Below are 22,469 nucleotides of genomic sequence, written 5' to 3' on the forward strand. Positions count from 1 at the left end.
TGTTTTATCCTTGGTTTTAGAAATCGTGCCACTGACATGACTATAGTATAATCAAATGCCATTCTCAGCTGTAAATATAGCCCTTTTGATCTTTTAATTAAGTAATTTTTTTAATGAATTTGCCATGGCTTCCTTTTCAGAGTTTCAGCTCCTGCCAAACAACAACCTACAAATCCAGAGAGTGACTAAAGCAGATGAAGGTACGTACCGCTGCGAAGCCCGAGTGGAGGCCAGGGGTGAGATTGACTTCAGAGATATCATCCTGGTTGTCAACGGTGAGTTTTTCCATCACAGACAAAGTGCTATAATGGCTGTGCAGTGAAAGCTCATAGTGATGCCTGTCAAAGGAGAATCAGCAAAAATAATAGTTTCAGGTATGCCTAGAGCACACAAAAAAAAGTTACAAAATTGTAGAGTTTTTTTTTTTTCTTCAGATCATGTTAAAGTGTCAGTTTCATTGTCTGCCATTTTCAATACTTTTTTGAACAATGGGCATAAACTGCACCCTTTATACAATGTACAGGCATAGCATTACATCTTAAATTTGGTTAAAATCATTGTAAGTATAATTTTAATTTTAGTTGAATGATTCACTGCACAATGTTCCTGAAATCAATGCTATTACTCAGTGCTGGTTTTGCTTTCCTCTCTTAAAATTGCCCTGTATAGAAGACCATGACCTCCTAGCTATCAGCTATCATGATAATGATACTGGAGTTTTGGCTGAAGATGAGCAGCGATGATATGGAGAGATTAACCATGATATTTTATGTCTGATGTGATGAGGGTGAACATAGGCCAGAGTCTCTATAGCACCCCGTTGAACTCTCTCCCACTGATCTAATAAGGTTGCTCAATGAGGCATGGCCGATAATCTGGCAGACATGACAACACACATCAGAGGCTAACCTAAAACAAATGAAGCAACCATATGCACACAACCCACACTGCACTCCGTATAAATATATTAGCGTGTCTGCTTTTCAATTTGAATCAGTTTGCGACATAAGAAATAAACTCAAAGACTATTCTCTCTTTGTGTCTTTGTTGAATATACAGCATGTCAAATTAATTAAAAGTTGTTGGTTTTTTTCCTTATATTTAACAGAAAATTTAACTAACAACACAGAACTGTAAAATTACCTGTTTTTATGGCAAACTGAATGGTACTGAATGGCCAGGATTGCTGAGTGCTTTAAGCTTCAGCCAGATGCTTCACTGGCCTGGTTTGATGTCTTTTTATGCCCAATTATGTCTCAAATTAGCAATTCCGTTCCAGTTGGGTCCCTTCATCTGGGAATGAGTTCAATTAGATTATAGCCTTTGGAAAATGGATATTGATTGGCAAGAAAGTCACTGATAATCTGGTTGGACTTTCTTTCAATGCCTGACTCCCAAACCCAGTGTAGCATGAGTTTTATTTACATACCTCAGCATTTCCTATGGCCATCTGTGTGGGATTATATAGTAGGAAAACTATTAAGAATTCAAATTCAGTGTTTTAGTTTCAACATTGTTAGTTTTCCTTTGACCTTCTAAATGGTCCTTTTTTTTGTCTAAAAACAAAGGCTGTGATTGCAATGGTGCTTGAGAATACTTTCTAGCACTATCCATTATACAAAATGCAATAAAAACATTGATAACACTAAAGTTTCTATTTTTAAGCATCAAAATTAAGATGTGCTGCAAGGATATCCAAATAAATCAGCTCATCTCATAATATTTAAGAAATCTGTGTGTAGTACAGTGTCATTTTCATCATGATGTTAGTGCTCACTTACAGATCTCACACATTCTTTTTATAGAAATAATGAAGTAAAAATAATCATTATTGACTGATGTACCAAAAGTGTGTTCTGTCTCCTTGGTAACAAGCAGTGACTTTCAATATCAGTATATTTTAATGGTAGTATCACAAATGCATAGACTTTGAAAGACATGTGATAGTTTATATATTGAATGCCAACATTCCAAAACATAATTAAAAAAATATTAAAAAGGCAAAGCCACCAATATCAGTCTAGCAGTCAGCCAAAAACAAGGAAATGGCTGACACACATGGAATATGTGGCCAAGGTCTCAGATAATGGAATGGCTCGAGAATTATTATTGTACAAATCCAGCAAAATCTGCAAAAATCTAGGTATATTATGATTTAAAATACAGTGGATTTGAATAAATTCAGTTACTCATGCAAGTTAAAAAAAAAAGACCATTTTCTTCACCATTTTCTGCATGCTTTGCTTTCCTTGGCAACATATGCGTTCTGTCTTCTGATATTTTTTTTGGATGTTAACCAGTGTGACCCTCCAGCACATAGCATTTTACTAATTCCTCACCTCTGTGAGGGCAATAAATATGTTAGTGTGGTAATAGTAGATTTTTAGATGTTTTTAAATTTGATGAATATATACATATCTAGTTCATATAATAATGTTAAAATATCTAAGTGTGTGTGTGGGGGGGGGGGGGGGGGGGGTAATGGCATATCAACTGCCTGATTTACATGCAGTGAAGTAGTCTATTAGTATTGAAGTGGAGTGACAAACAGTGTACAAGCACAGAACCAAAGCAATGTTTGCAATGTGTGCAGTGTTTCCTCTTCTGAGAAGATGTGTGATTATATTATGTGATTATAAGAGGAATAATTGGACCTCCGCTGTAATGGTGACGGCCCCCATCACAGCTTTTATTGCCATCAGCTAATCTCCAATCACTGTTCTTTCAAAGGGCCCCGTCACAAAAATTCTTCTTATCATGCTGTAGCCTACCTCCCACAATTTCCTCCTAAACTTCTCCCCCACAATCATACATCACCAACTGATTGCATTCTCTGTCACATAATAACTGCAGGAAGATTGGTGAATTGATTCAAACTAGACCGTCAGTAGTTTGGGCATTTCTAAAGAATGACCCATTATGTGTGTTCCGTTTAACAAATAGTGTGTGCATTTATGGTGTCTAATATACGGGGAGAGATGTTTTAGTTGATCTAATATACCGCCAAGCCAGCCTGAAACTGACCATGAATAAAACATTCCCTTAATTTAATCTTTTTACCCTAGCTCATACTCCATTAAATTATGTTATGTCTTAAATGGAGCATAATTCAAAATGACACCCATTTTAGATGGCAGAGTCCCATCCATTTGTCACCTCAAAACAGCTGTAGTAAGGAAACAAAGCAGATAAATATGTGTATTGTCAAATAACAGAATAAGCTGAAATTTTTCTTTGCTAAATGAAACATCAGTATTCCACTTAAACACGAAGGAGGAAAAAATATTTTTACAAATATCTGGTGGTTTTGTATTGCACCTGGACCAGCAGGAAAAATATGTGGGTGAATGAACAGTGCTTTCCCCTCCCTTTACATCCATAGTTGAAGTGCCCTTGAGCAAGGCACCTAACCTCCAGCTGCACCCTGGGCGCTGTAGCACAGCTGCCCACTGCTCTGACTATGTGTGTGCTCACTTGTGTGTGTGTTCACTGCTTCAGATGGGTTAAATGCAGAGAAAGAATTTCACTGTGCTGTAATGTATATGTGACAAATAAAGGCTTCTTCAAAATCCCTATTATAATGTCAAGCCTCCATATTATTATTCTGTATAATTCTATATGTTATTCCAAAAGTATGTGGTCACCTGACCATCACACCCATATTTGGGTCTTCCCCAAATTGTTGCCACAAAGTTGGAAGCAGACAAATTTATAGGATGTCTTTGCATGCTGTAACATTAAGATTTCCTTTCACTGGATCTAAGAGGCCCAAAGATGTTTCAGAACAAGGTGAGGTCCATAAAGACATGGTTTTGTGAAGGCTGGTGTAGAAGAACTCAAGTTGCCTACACAGAGCCTTGGCCTCATCCCCACTGAACACCTTTGGGATGAACTGGAATAATGGCTGTACACCAGGCCTTCTCACTGGACATCAGTGCCCAACCTCTTGCACTCCTGCAGCTGAATGAGTACAAATCCTCACAGTCGCATTCCAAAATCCAGTGGAGCATCTTCCCAGAAGAGTGGAAGTTGCTGTTGCAAGTTGTTGTTCTATCAACCAAGGGGGTCTATCAATAGTGGGATATTATAGCATGTATGGGTATGATTGGTCAGGTGTCCACATACTTTTGCCCATACAGTGTATGTATTGCCTTTTATAAATAATAACCTCATGGAATGTAAAATAGTTACATTATGTTAAGCAAGCACTGAGGTGCATGAATATTGGTAAAAAGAAGAGAACTCATCTCATTATCTCTAGCCGCTTTATCCTTCTACAGGGTCGCAGGCAAGCTGGAGCCTATCCCAGCTGACTACGGGTGAAAGGCGGGGTACACCCTGGACAAGTCGCCAGGTCATCACAGGGCTGACACATAGACACAGACAACCATTCACACTCACATTCACACCTACGGTCAATTTAGAGTCACCAGTTAACCTAACCTGCATGTCTTTGGACTGTGGGGGAAACCGGAGCACCCGGAGGAAACCCACGCGGACAACATGCAAACTCCACACAGAAAGGCCCTCGCCGGCCATGGGGCTCGAACCCAGGACCTTCTTGCTGTGAGGTGACAGCGCTAACCACTACACCACCGTGCCGCCAGAAGAGAACTCTTGTGCTTAAATTATTTTAAGAGTTGCTTCTGCACAGATCACTGTGAATAATTGAACATGTAGCTAATTTATCAGAATGCCAGTGTAGATTCCCTTAGGTCATCTGGCTGACCAACCACTTGACTTTTTGTTCTTCTCATTAACCTTTCACAATATAATAAACTGAACTGGATAGGAAGTACCGATTTAAAACCGGAAAGTGCTTTTGTTTGTTTATCCTATCAATATTATTTTAAAGTGCAGTCACGTCAAGGCTGATAAGGCATACATGGAATATGATGACGTGAGGAGGCAGCTGTTTTACATGTGCATCTGGTGTGAATTCAATGCTGGATTTTTAGGAATTATAATTTAATTTAGAGGAATCACTGTCAGTATTTATAATAATAATAATAATAATAATAATAACAACATTTTTAGATGTGCTCATGGTGCCCAAGGGCACTGTACATTACAAGAAAAAAATACAAAATAATCATACATTTACAGTAGTAAATAAGTTTGTCAGGAATAACAGGTACTATTTTATTTAATAGCAAACTGGGTTCTTTCCCCAACAGTTCCTCCAGTGTTGTCCGTACCACAGCAGTTCTTCAATGCAACAGCTGACTATGGTGAATCCGTGACATTCACCTGCAGGGCTTATGGCTCTCCTGAACCTGATATTACCTGGCACAGGTATAATTCACTGCATCCTGACACACACCTAGTTATTTCGTTCAACACGATGTAAATTGTGAATTTAGTATTGTATTTATAATAAACAGTAAACAGTGATGATGTGCAGGACACCTGTCAAATGTACCTGATTCATGTGGATTTTAGGTCTGTGGCTTAAAAAAACAGATAGTGAAAACTAACCGAGGAATGACACGGGTTACCTTACCCTTACCTTTACCTTACCTTACTTAACCCTCACTTGAACCCTTTCTCATACTCTGTGAACAGAATAAGAGTGGCCTCTCTTAAAAAACACTGTTATTCAAAATGTTCTGTTCTATTACAACCCAAAATGAAACGTTTGGATTTCCAATAAAAGGTTTTTGTGCTTTAAAACATATTTTTCTCTCAAGTGGTGAAGGTTTTGCCATATAATAGCACTACAGGAAGTCTGAGAAAAGAATTGAGGAGTCACAAAGGTCCATAATGACACATTTTGAGTGATCTTGAGTGGACACTTTTCACCTCTAATGTTTGGGCTGTGAGTGACAGGCAACCCAATGTGTTGATTACAGGCTCTCAATCACTGTAATTACTTCTATTGAGATTGGCAAGAGAAGGTGATGAGTCCGATTGGTGCCAAAAACTGGTGTATGCTGACCTTTTATGAATGAGTCTAACCAAACGCTAAAGGAGACACTGAGACACCACCGCTAATTAAAGTACAGCTGCTGAAACTTGCATTTTAATTGTATTTCAAGTTATATTCATCTATTTATTCTTCTTTATAATTGGGAGTTGAATAAAGAGTGAGTAATTTGCTTTTGTCATGCAGTTTGAGTTGCTTCTTTTCATTTTCTTCAAGACTCAGGCCATATTATTACCATCAATGCACTGTTTTACATTAATCCCTCAGATATGACATGCATGTCATTCTTGAAATTTATAAAAACAGGATGTAGGATGTGACTGCCTAATCTATGGCTCATCATGACTAGTTCAGTCATATACATATCATACCATTCACAGTGCAGTATCATATAATGCTATAGCAGCACTGTTGCCACACATGACCAATGTGTGTATGATGTATGACTCTATATTCTCGCTGTATTCTTCTTCTTAATTTTCTTTTGCCACATATGCCCCTCTGCTTTAAACAGATTTAATTTCTACTTAATTCAAACCGAGCATTATCATAGTCTAAACCCTTGCTATGATTGCTTCCAAAAACATTAAAATTAGTTAACTGTTCAATTGCCACTGCACACCTTTATCTATGGAACTTGAGTTACCGTATATGCTCAATTTTTTTCCAGTGTGCAAAGAAGTGATTGAATAAAACTGATATTTTGTAAGATACTTTGTTTCATCTGCGTTTTTCTGTTTTCACAGTGGTGCTTGAAAGTTTGTGAACCCTTTAGAATTTTCTATATTTCTGCATAACTATGACCTAAAACATCATCAGATTTTCACACAAGTCCTAAAAGTAGATAAAGAGAACCCAGTTAAACCAATGAGACAAAAATATTATACTTGGTCATTTATTTATTGAGGAAAATGATCCATCCATCCATTATCTGTAGCCACTTATCCTGTTCTACAGGGTCGCAGGCAAGCTGGAGCCTATCCCAGCTGACTATGGACGAGAGGCGGGGTACACCCTGGACAAGTTGCCAGGTCATCGCAGGACTGACACATAGACACAGACAACCATTCACACCTACGGTCAATTTGGAGCCACCAATTAGCCTAATGTGCATGCTTTTGGGGGAAACCGGAGCACCCGGTGGAAACCCACACAGACAGCATGCAAACTCCACACAGAAAGGCCTTTCCCATCCAAGTTGGCCATAAGAATACCTTTTTACCTATACAAATGGAAGGGTTATTCCATATAGAAGAGTAGCTTTGCTTATATTGTGAAATCCCCAACATTTTATGCACCCTTGCCCATGCCCATCGTAAATGATTCAGAATTAAATTAGCCTCTCCTACCTGAGTTTTCTGTGACATAAATTCTACCACACCAGATGAGTACACAAGCCCTTCTTCAATTTTGACCCACCCAGGCTTGGGATCACCTATACCCCAATGCTTTGCCAACTTATTCATCTCAAAGGCAATATTATATAATTCCATGTTTGGAAGGGCCAATCCACCAATATCCTGTGAGGCAAACAGTTTTTGAAGCTTAATTCTAGGCTTTTTCCCATTCCACAAAAACTCAGTGATTAATTTGTTATATTGCTTGAAAATGGCATTAGAAATCTGCACTGGTATCATCATAGAGATATAATTAAATTGTGTGGACACTATCATTTTAATTACAACATTTCCGGTAACTGTTGATCAGTCCTGGACACTGGCTTGGAGGAATTTTAGCCCATTCCTCCATACAGAACAGCTTCAACTCTGGGATGTTCGTGGGTTTCCTCACATGAACTGCTCGCTTCAGGTCCTTCCACAACATTTAGATTGGATTAAGGTCAGGACTTTGACTTGGCCATTCCAAAACATTAACTTTATTCTTCTTTAACCATTCTTTGGTAGAATGACTTGTGTGCTTAGGGTCATTGTCTTGCTACATGACCCACCTTCTCGTGAGATTCAGTTCATGGACAGATGTCCTGACATTTTCCTTTAGAATTTGCTGGTATAATTCAGAATTCATTGTTCCATCAATGATGGCAAGTTGTCCTGGCCCAGATGCAGCAAAACAGGCCCAAACCATGATACTATCACCACCATGTTTCACAGATGGGATAAGGTTCTTATGCTGGAATGCAGTGTTTTCCTTTCTCCAAACATAACGCTTCTCGTTGAAACCAAAAAGTTCTATTTTAGTCTCATCCGTCCACAAAACATTTTTCCAATACCCTTCTGGCCTGTCCACGTGATCTTTAGCAAACTGCAGATGAGCAGCAATGTTCTTTTTGGAGAGCAGTGGCTTTCTCCTTGCAACCCTGCCATGCACACCATTGTTGTTCAATGTTCTCCTGATGGTGGACTCATGAACATTAGGCAATATGAGAGAGACCTTCAGTTGCTTAGAAGTTACCCTGGGGTCCTTTGTGACCTTGCTGACTATTACACGCCTTGCTCTTGGAGTGATCTTTGTTGGTTGACCACTCCTGGGGAGGGTAACAATGGTCTTGAATTTCTTCCATTTGTACACAATCTGTCTGACTGTGGATTGGTGGAGTCCAAACTCTTTAGAGATGGTTTTGTAACCTTTTCTAGCCTGATGAGCATCAACAACGCTTTTTCTGAGGTCCTCAGAAATCTCCTTTGTTCGTGCCATGATGCACTTCCACAAACATGCATTGTGAAGATCAGACTTTGATAGATTCCTGTTCTTTAAATAAAACAGGGTGCCCACTCACACCTGATTGTCATCCCGCTGATTGAAAACACCTGACTCTAATTTCACCTTTAAATTAACTGCTAATCCTCGAGGTTCACATACTTTTGATATTCACAGATATGTAATATTGGATCATTTTCCTCAATAAATAAATGACCAAGTATAATATTTTTGTCTCATTGGTTTAACTGGGTTCTCTTTATCTACTTGTAGGACTTGTGTGAAAATCTGATGATGTTTGAGGTCATATTTATGCAGAAATATAGAAGATTCTAAAGGGTTCACAAACTTTCAAGCACCACTATACTTGTGCTACTTATTATTTATCCTTGCAGCTCTATATTTATTTTCTGTTATGTTTTTGTTTGTGCTTTTTGCATTTTGAGCAGTAATGCTTCTGTAGCAGGCTGAGATGTGTTTGCCCTGTTATGTCTGTAGGAAGGGAGTTGAACTCCAGGAGTCAGAGCAGTATGCATTGCGAGTCCATGGTACCACACTCACTGTTCGCAACATTAAGCAGGATGATGGCGGCTCCTACACCTGCAAGGCTTCCAACAAGGCTGGTGATGTGCAGCGGGAGATTTTTCTCAAAATATTCGGTGAGTAACTTTTTTCCCACTTACATACAGAACCAGTCAAAAGTTTGAACACACCTACTCGTTCATGGGTTTTTTTTCTGTATTTTGACTATTTTCTACATTGTAGAACAATACTGAAGTCATCAAAACTCATCTCATCTCATTATCTCTAGCCGCTTTATCCTGTCCTACAGGGTCGCAGGCAAGTTGGAGCCTATCCCAGCTGACTACGGGCGAAAGGCGGGGTAGACCCTGGACAAGTCGCCAGGTCATCACAGGGCTGACACATAGACACAGACAACCATTCACACCTACAGTCAATTTAGAGTCACCAGTTAACCTAACCTGCATGTCTTTGGACTGTGGGGGAAACCGGAGCACCTGGAGGAAATCCACGCGGACACGGGGAGAACATGCAAACTCCGCACAGAAAGGCCCTCGCCGGCCACGGGGCTCGAACCCGGACCTTCTTGCTGTGAGGCGACAGCGCTAACCACTACACCACCGTGCCACCCGTCATCAAAACTATTAAATAAAATATGGGACATACACTCACTGGCTACTTTAATAGGAACTTGTTCTTGATTCTAAGATCCCTGTTCTTGGCTGGCAGGAGTGGAACCCAATGTGGTCTTCTGTTGTTATATGCTGAAATGCTTTTCTGCTCACCACGATTGTAAAGAGTGATTATTTGAGTTGCTATATCCTTCCTGGCAGCTCAAACCAATCTGACCATTTTCCTCTGACCTCTCTTATCAACAAGGCATTTCCACCCACAGAACTGTCGCTATGCCACAGTGAAAGTCACAGAGATCACAATTTTTCCCATTCTGATGTTTGAAGTGAACATTAACTGAAACTCTTGCTTTGTAGCTGCATGATTTTATGCATTGTGCTGCTGTCAAGGGACTGGCTGATGAGATAACTGCATAAAACAGCAGGTATATGGGTGTACCTAATAAAGTGGCTGGTGAGTGTATATGGAATTACTGTATGTGGTAAACCAAAAACAGTGTTAAAACACAAAATATGTTTCATATTTTAGATTCTTCAAAATAGCCAGCATTTACCTTGATGACGCTTTACACACTATTGGCATTATCTTAACCAGCTTGATGAGGTAGTCACCTGGAATGCTTTTTGATTAACAGGTGCCTCGTCAAAAGTTACTTAGAGGAATTTCTTGCCTTCTTAATGTGTTTGAGATTATAAATATGAAATAAATATTGAGTTCAAATATAAAAAATTGTAAATACTCCTTTTCAACAACTCTATTAATCCATATTCTGTCAAGAACCGCTCAACTAAGGAAAGAGAAATGACAATCCATCATTACTTTAAGACCTGAAGTGTCTTTTAATTAATAAAAATAAAAAAAACCCACTGAATTCGAAGGTGTGTCCAGTTTATAAAAGTGTAACTTCACCCAGCTTTAAGTCTAACTCCACCCACTGCATGATTTTGAAAAATGCTAAACAGTGGGCAAAGGGTTGGGGGGCGCTGGGGGGGGTTGGATGTGTGAGGCACGAATTACTCAGTGAGTCTTGGTCAGCCAATATTTGAAAATGAGTGCTATTTCACAGAATCCCACTCAAGGGCAAAAGCTGACAAAGGTCTGGTTAGGAGGCATTAACATTCATTTTTTATGAATATTTTATGAAATAAAGAAGTGCCAAATTGTTGAACCTACGTCAGCATTGGCCTTGCAAGTTTCAGGATGATTTTAAACAGTAGATGGTGTTTTGAGCCATTTTCACCCCCATCTATTGATGTATTTCATCACGGTGCAGTTATATCATTTAATGTACAGGTCAAAAACACATTTAAAGTGAGACGACCTTTCGATTTAATAAAATTGGTGGCATTTAGTTCTCTCTGAAATTTGATCATTGTGATATATGTTTATTTTTGTAATACCTCACAAAATATCAGGCCATTCTGTAGCTGGGAAGTTATTTAATTTGAGGGGATTCCCTAGCAAATGTGCATGAAATCGCTCGCTTCATGCAGTCAAGCAGACAGAGGAAGTCCGTGTGCACATACGCAGGTTTACCTTCCTCTTCTTCTTCTTCTTCTTCGGGGTTTTACGGCAGCTGGTATCAACAGTGTTGCATTACTGCCATCTACAGGTTTACCTTGACCATACACTGACAGTTACATAATTTTGTCACTAATGCCGCTTTTCCACTACAAACGCGGCTGAGCCGTGCCGTGCCGAGTCGAGCTGAGTCGAGCTGAGTGGGGCTGTTGGAGTTGCATTTCGACTACAACCGCGCTGAACCGTGCTGGCTGGAAGTGGGTGGACACATTGGGTGGAGTTAGCGAAAGTGGGTGGACGTCACGTGATGTCGTTAAGCAGCGCAAACAGTGACATCAGTGACAGTGGCGGAACAAGTCAGAGCCGGGCCGGGGGCGGGGCAAATGACCGGGCCCTTTATTAAAGCTTATCATAACATCATTTTAGGCTACAAAATGTCCGCAACTGCGGTGTTTACCAATTTCAACACTACCGGGTGCACCTATGTTATTTAGTACATCAAGTCCTTCAAACGAACATGTAACTCAGAAACAAAAAACATTAGGATACTGTACATGGCTCATAATAAAACATCAATAGCCTATACTGTGCACATTATTTGAAGGGCATACGAATGAGCGCTCAGAGGTTGCAACGGTGACAGGAAGAGTCAGAAATAAAAGGAGGGCGGTGCAAACCTCACTGAATGCACTGTGTTTACCAATTTCAACACTACGGGGTGCAACTATGTTATTTTGTACATTAAGTCCTTCAAACGAACATGTAACTCAGAAACAAAAAGACATTAGGCGACATACTGTACATGGCTCATAATAAAACATCAATAGCCTACTGCGCGCATTATTTGAAGGGCATACGACGAGTCTTGCGCTCCGCGAACTCGTTCACGATGCTCTGTATGTCACTGATTCAGTGATCTTTTAAGCAGTAGTCTCACGACCCGAATAGTAAACAATAAACATGGAGGACATGGAGTCGTTAGTGTTGCTGGTCTTGGTGCTGTGGCTTGTTGTCACCGACAACGCCAACAGATACTGGCAAGAGCGTATAGATGAGGCGAGGCGCATAAGGCTTCAGAAATTCTCGTAATTCGTAATTATTCTTCTTCCGGGTTTACGGTGTTTACAGATCCCAGCGCGCTCGCGGGGCGTGTGTGGGCATGTGAGGACACTCCTCCTCACCAATCAGTGCACAGGGGAGTGTCTGCTCACGCCCCCAACCTCACTCGGCACAGTTTGGCTCGCTTCAGCCCCACTCCAAAACGGTGCGAGTTTTAGGGGCTAAGCAGGGCTGAAACGAGCTGAGTCGTGCTGGTTTTTGGTAGTCGAAACGCGAGCCGTGTCGGGCTGAAGTGAGCTGAAGCGAGCTGAAGTGAGCTGAAAAAGGGTAGTGGAAAAGGGCCATAAACGAACAGCTGATCACACCGAGGTGCTCGCTGACCGGCGATATTTATTAGTTTGGTCCTGGATTTCCTTTCCTTCGCAACATAACATCTTTTCTTCTCGCTTTCCGTTACTGTAGTCGGTCTTTCACGTTTCATTCACACACACGTCCTCCATTTTTCTCTCCTGTTTCAAATTTGTATCCCACAACGCCTTGCGCGAACAGTGAAAGCCCACCATGTGATGCATGATGTAGTATCTTGAATTGGGTCATGGTGAAGCAGGAAACATTAACTGAGAATTTAGGGCCATGTGGCCCTAAAGTCATTAATTGTTCTATGAAAAAATTAATAAAATTGGAAGTCTATGATTCACATTCAGTAGCTTTCGGCTCACTAAACAAAAATAATTGGGTGTCAGGGAAAATTCTTTTTATGACCTACACTTAAAAACTCTGAAAGGCAGTCTACTTTTAAGTGTGTGGTATGTCTTTAATATATCAGTATAATCTCAAGCATTTGCAAATAGACATAATGCTGCATGAATTTAAGTTTTAAAGAATGAAAAGAAATATGGTTGGAAAACCTCACATCAGTTAAATGTCAAGACGATCTTTCATATGAGAAGCTCGTTCAACAAAAGTACAATCGTAAGTCAGCATGTCAGCCAACCACTGAGCATAGTTAGTTTCAGTGGTGCTAAATTTCAGTTTCACCACAGACAGTTAAGGTACATCATAATTAGTAGTGCATAAAGTGATCATTGTCACAGAGAGTGGCATATTTCTCCAATACCAGCAAATCAGAAACATTCTGACAGGAAATACTACATGACCATGACATGTTGAGATGTCACGTTAATGTCTGTCGTTTTTTTAGTGTAATATATTTACTCCAATTGAATTATATGTTAACCCTAGATAAATGGGAAAAATCAAAAATTATTGTGGTAACAATAAAATGGTGGCTCAATTTATCCATCTCTTGTATTTCTATTCGATACTGTTACAGTATGTGCTTGCTGTGTTCTGCTTAGCCAAATGAGGTAGCCTAAATATAAATATAAATTCTGCTCCTTGGGCTCTGGTGCAACAAATTTAACAGCATTTTAGTAGCAAGCCATGACAGCGACAAATAACTAATGCTTACAAACTTAATCTGCATCTGAATACACCAAACAACAATCTAATATTACATTTATGGTAAACTTTAAAATATTATGTCAATATCTCTGTTTGATGACATTTTGCTGCCTGAGGAAATAGCTTGCTACACTGGCTGATATAAACATAGCCTTAATCTCTCCTGTTTGCATGTTCCATTACAGAAACTGTATTTCTGTGAAGATTGGGTGTCCAGTGTAATATCTCATCCCTATCTACATGAAGAAATCCTAAGAAAATACAAAGAAAACAAAATGGATTTATAGACCGAAATACTCTTCTTACTCTGCGCATATCAGCATTGTTTAAACTATTTGAAAAGAATAGCTTGTTTTATTTGCAGTGAATGTTGCACCTATTAGGGTTTTGGTTTAAATTTTAAAGCTATAACTTCAAGCTACATTGAAACTATGTGCAACCCTTAATGTTTCTTAACAGTTGATAGTTAGGCTATGATAGAGCTTTGTTTGGCTGGTGCATGTGACTGTGTACTTAAATGTGCAATATAACACGTGTATATAACACAATACAGGTAATATGTAAAAAAAATATAATAATAATAATAATAATAATAATAATAAGTATGGCTGGGTCCAGAGAATTTATAGAGAAGATGCTGCTAGTAAAAGAGGGATGAGACAATTTTTATTTTCTTCTTTTTGCAGTCAGCCTCCCATGTCCAGTCCTCCAGTCTTCCTTCCATAAACAAGTTCATAAAATAATTTAAGAAAATGGGTGACACACTGTTTATGGCCAAGAATTTCAATTTATATTTTCATGAAGCTGCCAGCATCCTCTCCGATTATTCAGATAGCACCTTGTCAGCTCATGTAAATGTATGGAGATTTATTCTGTAGTCATCAGAATCTTTTCAGTGTGCAAGCAAAGGACATTCTTCAGAAGGTTCATTTCAATGATGCCTAGTTATTGCATGGGAGGTTAGTGTGCAAAGGGTTATGGGAAACGTAGTTTTAATTTACCATATGTCTCATCTGTATCACTTTTCCATATTAATAAGGCATATATCTCATTCAAATAAAGTCTCTATCTGGTCTCATAGAACTGTCCTGAAATATACAAGCATCAAATAAGCTCATGAGTTCTGTTGTACTTATATGACTCCTTTCCCTCAAAGAGCTTCGAGTTACAGTTTTCTTTCTATTTGGTACTGCCAGAAACATTTGTCTTCAGACATTATTTTTCTTATCTCATCATGTAATTAGTTTTAAACATTAATGAACCATGTCTAAATTGCAAACATATACAGTTTCAGTGATTTATCTTTGTAATGTCAACAGCAGGATTGCTTTGTTGGAGTAATTAATTTTAAATATGTCAGGAGACATATTAAACACAGAACTGCTCAGTGGGACTCCTTTCATATGTACTAATGCACTGTCAAGGATCACAGAAATAAATCTGTGTCAGATTATTTTATGATATTTATATGTGACCCATGGGACAAAATCTCTTATGTATATTTATTGAGGTAAGTGCAGCAGCGCAGCTTCTCTTTTCCACCATTTTCACCTGGAGCAAGAAGGTGCTTCTCTATAGATCATCAGTCCCATACAAAAATGCAAATCATCACAAAATATATAGTTATGGTAATATAAGTAACATATAGTTATATAAGTAATATATAGTTATAGTTATATAAATAATTGTGCTTGTGTGCACGTGTATTCAAGCATGCATAGTGCCTGCATTCCAATTGACAACCAATTGTCTATATTTTAGCAGTATCATACATATTTTTTCTAACATTTTGATGGCTTATTTTTGTGTAAATATTTCTGTTTTTACACTATACATTATGGATGGTCTGTTTTACTCTGCTTATAGTCCAACCACACATCACGAAGCTGAGGAACGTGACAGCCGTGGAGGGCAGTGCTGCTATGATCTCATGTAAAGCTGAGGGTGAACCCCTGCCTGAGATCTCCTGGAGGAGAGCCAAAGATGGACAGAGCTTCTCCTATGGACAAAAGGTACAACTTTAGACAGATACAGGTACAGCTGGACCTGCTACTTGGTAAGCAGTAATTGGTCTTAAATAAGCACTGCAATGTGATGTGTTTCTATAATGAGACCTGAGAGATCAGAGAACTGATGTACCGTAAGCTACCCTTATATAAATATGTGAAATACAAACATGAGTAATCAGGATGTATTCATTGCATCAGAATATGTTTGCTGTGTACCCACCCAGTGCCTGTGCATATTTAAATATAGCTCTCCAATGTTCCACAAATTCTGTTCCTTTCAATTTGATGAGAAAGCATGGCAATTGATTGATGCACTCATTGTCTGCTGAGCTTCAGTATTTGAAATCTACCAACCATGGTCTGTTTCAGTTCAAAAGCTAGTATGCCCTTAAGAGGCCACCAGTTCTGCATGGCACTCTGTGAGATAAAGTTTAGTTTCTTCCTCCATGTTATGTGCCTGCACTGAATAAAAATGCATGCTGCACAATAGTTAATTCAACGCCCAGAGACGCCCAGTCCAGTAACATGAAAAGAAGAGGAGCTGTCAAAGAGCATTAGAATACCATGAAAGCATAGTTGTTAGGCAGCAACAATGGAGGTAAATGGAGTTGCTCTTCAGTGAAGCAGTCTGTGGATCTTTGACAGGAGCTTTATGAAAGACCCTGTCACCATGCTTAATCTAGCAGGAACTGCTAGAGCAATTTCAATGCCCTGTCTGATGGGAAAGGTAAAGAGTAATCAAGGAGGGATATGTAGCAAAGAAAGAGCACCTCCAGTTACTCAGCATTAGTATAACAAAATTCACAGTGTAGAAATAATGCAGTTAGGAGCAGAAGAACTACTGGAGAGCTACTGTAACAAGGCAGGAATGCACTGTCCTCTTCTTAATTCTACAACCTCAAATCAGAAGAAGTTGGGACAGTATGTTGAAATTGAAATTAAAACTGAAAACAATGATTTGTAAATAATATTTGACTTGTATTGCACTCAAAATAATATAACAGCACATTATTATAATATTTTACCCTATTTATTTATTTATTTATTTATTTTAATAAACACTTACAACCCCGATTCCAAAAAAGTTGGGACAAAGTACAAATTGTAAATAGAAACGGAATGCAATGATGTGGAAGTTTCAAAATTCCGTATTTTATTCAGAATAGAACATAGATGACATATCAAATGTTTAAACTGAGAAAATGTATCATTTAAAGAGAAAAAATAGGTGATTTTAAAGTTCATGACAACAACACATCTCAAAAAAGTTGGGACAAGGCCATGTTTACCACTGTGAGACATCCCCTTTTCTCTTTACAACAGTCTGTAAACGTCTGGAGACTGAGGAGACAAGCTGCTCAAGTTTAGGGATAGGAATGTTAACCCATTCTTGTCTAATGTAGGATTCTAGTTGCTCAACTGTCTTAGGTCTTTTTTGTCGTATCTTCCGTTTTATGATGCACCAAATGTTTTCTATGGGTGAAAGATCTGGACTGCAGGCTGGCCAGTTCAGTACACGGACCCTTCTTCTACGCAGCCATGATGTTGTAATTGATGCAGTATGTGGTTTGGCATTGTCATGTTGGAAAATGCAAGGTTTTCCCTGAAAGAGACGTCGTCTGGATGGGAGCATATGTTGCTCTAGAGCCTGGATATACCTTTCAGCATTGATGGTGTCTTTCCAGATGTGTAAGCTGCCCATGCCACACGCACTAAGGCAACCCTATACCATCAGAGATGCAGGCTTCTGAACTGAGTGCTGATAACTTGGGTCGTCCTTCTCCTCTATAGTCCGAATGACACGGCGTCCCTAATTTCCATAAAGAACTTCAAATTTTGATTCGTCTGACCACAGAACAGTTTTCCACTTTGCTACAGTCCATTTTAAATGAGCCTTGGCCCAGAGAAGACGTCTGCGCTTCTGGATCATGTTTAGATACGGCTTCTTCTTTGAACTATAGAGTTTTAGCTGGCAACGGTGGATGGCACGGTGAATTGTGTTCACAGATAATGTTCTCTGGAAATATTCCTGAGCCCATTTTGTGATTTCCAATACAGAAGCATGCCTGTATGTGATGCAGTGCCATCTAAGGGCCCGAAGATCACGGGCACCCAGTATGGTTTTCCGGCCTTGACCCTTACGCACAGAGATTCTTCCAGATTCTCTGAATCTTTTGATGATATTATGAACTGTAGATGATGATGATGATATGTTCAAACTCTTTGCAATTTTACACTGTCGAACTCCTTTCTGATATTGCTCCACTTTTTGTCGGTGCAGAATTAGGGGTATTGGTGATCCTCTTCCCATCTTTACTTCTGAGAGCCGCTGCCACTCCAAGATGCTCTTTTTATACCCAGTCATGTTAATGACCTATTGCCAATTGACCTGAGTTGCAATTTGGTCCTCCAGCTGTTCCTTTTTTGTACCTTTAACTTTTCCAGCCTCTTATTGCCCCTGTCCCAACTTTTTTGAGATGTGTTGCTGTCATGAAATTTCAAATGAGCCAATATTTGGCATGAAATTTCAAAATGTCTCACTTTCGACATTTGATATATTGTCTATGTTCTATTGTGAATACAATATCAGTTTTTGAGATTTGTAAATTATTGCATTCCGTTTTTATTTACAATTTGTACTTTGTCCCAACTTTTTTGGAATCGGGGTTGTAGTTATGCTGTGGTTAAATAGTGTGTTCCATTTCTGTGATACTACATACCATTTCGTGTTTAATATTCAGTGTTCAAACTCAGTTAAATATTCAGCTAATATAAAGGGCCATGTGGTTGTACTTTCAGAGTCCAGACGAGCGTGTGGAAGTGCGTGGGCATCATGGTGAGTCCATGCTGACCATCGTGGGAGTGGGCCTGTCTGATTGGGGCCGTTTTGACTGTGAAGCTCTCAGCAGAATTGGAGGACATCAGAAGAGCATGTTCCTGGATATTGAGTGTGAGTGTATATTACTTACAGAAACCCCACACAAGCACACACTGCTACAAATGTGTATGCCAGACACATGTACACACATGACAACTCTTAATCACACCAGCAGGAGATCAGAATCTGGGAAATATTCCCATCCCTCCTCCAGCCCATGCTGTTGTATAAATGACCATGTGCTACCCTGATCAAATTGGAGTGTTTTTACTGAGTCTATAATGCATTTGAAGGATTGAAGACATTTCAGCAATCATTGAGGCTTCATCCTTTCTGAAGGGCTTCATCAGTTTTATGGATGAGTGGTGAAACATCTTTAAAATTATAACACAAGTCCAGTCATCCTGAATTATTGCTACTAGATATTCAAAAATGACCCAGGTGACAAAAAATCTCCATAGTTAATGTTGAATATCTATCTCCTCTCTACTGTAGGAACAGGTTGGTGATGGGTCTCTATATTCCATCAATAAAATTCCACTGGGAGGTGGGTGGTTTAACAGAAGCTGGGAATGTCTTCTAAATGGGGCTCAATGGAGTGAACAATCAAACAGTGGCATTCATTAACTCAACCATTCAGTTGCCTGCCTATAGTGACATAGGAGACAGCATCAATCTCTATTATGGAAAAAGCATGTGTGTTAGTGGGAGAGTGTACATGACTGCCAGAAAGGCAGTGAAAGATATAATGAAAGAAAAAAACAGTGAGAATGTGAAAATGATGGACAAAGAGTGTAATTTGGGAAGGTCATTTTAGTAAATTACAGTGTCACATATTCACATTGATCACAAGCCTGTAGACCCAACTGCAAGTATGCTACCAGATGCAATGTTTGGTTATCATATGTGTCACAGAGCTTAGTCTGTTATTCTCTTCCAATGGTTCTATTTATACCAGTGAACTGTTAGCTTATATTTCAGTTTCTGCTCAGAATTAATTCTGGGCAACTGATTTCAGTTCTGTTTTCCATGCTAGTCTATAGCCAGGCCTTTTTTATGCTTCAGCTAGCTAATGACTTTTGCATCTTTTAACAGATGCACCCAAGTTCCAAACCAATCACACCATCTTCTTCTCATGGGAGGGGAACCCGGTAAACATCAGCTGTGAGGTGATGTCCAACCCCGTAGCCACTATGCTGTGGCGGCGAGACAAGCTGACCATCCCTACTGAGGGCACAGCCAACATGCGAGTACACAGTGCTCCTGGCAAATCCCTATTGGAGGTATTTACACACAGCCACATCTGCACCCATTGTACCATTTACTGAAGGTAAATGATATCCTCAGTAATTTGTTCTCTGATTGTTAGTCTGATTATTAATCTAATCTGCTTCTCTGCTCAGAGCACATTCGTTTCAAGGTACAGCTCAGATCCAATTCATTCAGGCCTCTGGTAAATTGGGTCACCAGTTTTTCTTACTCCACTCTAATTTATCCAGGTCACTCCCATGTCAGACCGGGATTTTGGCCGATACAACTGCACAGCTAGAAACAACATTGGCATGAGGTTCCAGGAGTTCATCTTGGCTCAGGCAGGTTAGTAGACCAACCCTCTCCAAAAGCCAGAGGTTCCTGTCTCTCTGTCTCAGGAGTGGAATCTGGTAGTCAATTCTTAATTGTAGGGGTGCTCAGGAGGACTTAAGCTTCTGTATTGTGATTATGGAAATGCCTCTGAGCACATTTTTAGATCTTTACATATTGATCGCAAGCATCGCTATTAATCAAAGTGTGTCACTGTAGTCCTCAATTCCTCAGTCTTGCATCACATTTGTCAAGATACAGACATGTGCGATACATGTCTGTTTCCACCTCATTAAAAAACGTTCATTCCTCTAAGTAGATTTAGCTTAAAGGAAGCAATTCATAATGTTTTAAGAAAACATTTGATTTTAAATAGATGACATTACTGGTATAAAGAGAAATGATTCATTACATTCACTTCATAGACACAGTGAATTTAAAACACACACACACACACACACACACACACACACACACACACACACACACACACACACACAGTATTTCAGGGGAAACAAGCAGAGGGCATTGTGCATTTTCTCAGAAATTCTAAAAGACTCTCCTCGGTGGTATGCCACACAAGCAGAAAAAATGAAAAGCCAGAATATTGGGATTCTTGAATAATACTCCCTAGTCAAATGCATATATATCTCTCCCATTCACATCTACCACACTAAATCACAAACACTCACAAACTCAGTCTCATACTTTCCCTAACACCCATTTAATTTTTCTCTCCTACCATTCTCACTTATAATCTCCTTCTCCATCATTTGTCCCTGTTTCTCCCTCTCTCTCTCTTCCTCTCTCTTTCTCTCCCTTGATAGAGGTAGGTGTTTGTAATTCAGCTCATGATGTCTCCTCATGCTCAGCAAGGGAAAACGAAGGGAGAGATCCGAAAGGCGATTGTGACTGGCACACGTACCTGAATGAAACCTTTTACTGTCTCTGTGTGGAACAGTTTACTACAATTGTGATTACTTTGAAAGGATATGATACAAACTAAATGGTGAAGATTTCAGTGTTAGAAAGGCCTTTTTTTAATTCTTAAGTCTCAGTGAGGGGCTAAAATATTCTATGCTTATGCAGTTCCAGGGATTTGTAATATCTTTGCCAAGGTACTGTACATTGAAGCTGTTCTGGCAGCTCATAGTGGTCCAGCACCTTACTAAATCTGCTTACTACACTTTATACTGATGTTTCCTTGTCTCAGTCACCCTTCTGTGCATAACTCACTAGGCATGCTGTAACAAATGATTTTATACAATTTTAAAAACCTAGGCGTCTCCCTCTGACAGATGCATATATGTTTGTTTAGAATATATGCTGGTATGCTAGTGTGCAGGTAGCCTGGTTTCAGATTTTTTTTTACTAATTCCAAAAGTTTTAATAATATAAAAAAAAAATGCTAACTGCATGTGTAAATTTGGTATATCAAAAGCTTTTTCAAGATGTTTTGTGTTTGTCAGCAAGGTTTTTGTTTTGTTTTTTTTGTCCAGAAGCCATGATTATGTAATTATGTAGTTACGGTCAGATTGTCTGTTGATGTCCTCCTTGTTCCTGCCTGTTTCAGATGTTCCATCTAACCCATACTCGGTGCATCTTAGCTCTGTGGCCCAGCGCACAGCTACAGTGACGTTTATGAAACCAGACTCTCATGGTGGAGTTCCTATTGGTCATTACTTGGTTAGATACAAGGACATCAGTTCAAATGACTGGAGAGATGTCAAGTCTCATGGAACACAAAGTGAGTGACTATCTGTTGCTCTCAAAATCATGACTAGATAACATGTATAACTGGTATATAGACATGTGATGCTCTACAATATGAAAAATATGTTATTTATTACATCACTGTAATAAATAACACAGAGTAACAAAATTCTGATACATTCTGTTATACTTGCAGAGATAAATAAATTGATTCTGCAAACACACAAATACCACAGATGTTTTTTTGATGAGGAGGGAAATGATCTTAAGCCAGGGATTGGGAAGGATTGGGTTCAGTTGCCTAGAGGGCCTGAGTTATCATCTTCCTCAGTGTTGGCCAAGATTGCAGTGTTTCTGGATCACAAATTGATTTTTCCTGCACAACATTCAGAAGGGCTTGGGGAAGTATAAAGGACAAATCAGACAGCCAGATAAGCAAGCTCAACTACTTGAAAGGCTCAGAGCTAATATCCATAATGCTGAGAAGAGTTGAGCCAAAGAGGCA

At 39.3% G+C, this 22,469-nt stretch overlaps 1 protein-coding gene across 2 annotated transcripts in view; it reads left to right on the top strand.

The window, feature by feature from the left end:
• ncam2 (neural cell adhesion molecule 2) overlaps positions 1-22,469 on the top strand; it is a 401,438-nt gene that overhangs the window by 346,930 nt on the left and 32,039 nt on the right. For both annotated transcript variants that reach the window (XM_060929766.1, XM_060929767.1), the window contains exons 5-12: positions 141-275; positions 5,178-5,295; positions 9,083-9,243; positions 15,650-15,795; positions 18,592-18,742; positions 19,766-19,953; positions 20,170-20,266; positions 21,825-21,998. In XM_060929766.1, the coding sequence (XP_060785749.1) occupies positions 141-275; positions 5,178-5,295; positions 9,083-9,243; positions 15,650-15,795; positions 18,592-18,742; positions 19,766-19,953; positions 20,170-20,266; positions 21,825-21,998 (1,170 nt within the window). The remainder of the gene's footprint in view (positions 1-140; positions 276-5,177; positions 5,296-9,082; positions 9,244-15,649; positions 15,796-18,591; positions 18,743-19,765; positions 19,954-20,169; positions 20,267-21,824; positions 21,999-22,469) is intronic.

The sequence above is a fragment of the Neoarius graeffei genome, chromosome 9 (assembly GCF_027579695.1).
Source record: "Neoarius graeffei isolate fNeoGra1 chromosome 9, fNeoGra1.pri, whole genome shotgun sequence".
NCBI classification, from domain to species: domain Eukaryota; kingdom Metazoa; phylum Chordata; class Actinopteri; order Siluriformes; family Ariidae; genus Neoarius; species Neoarius graeffei.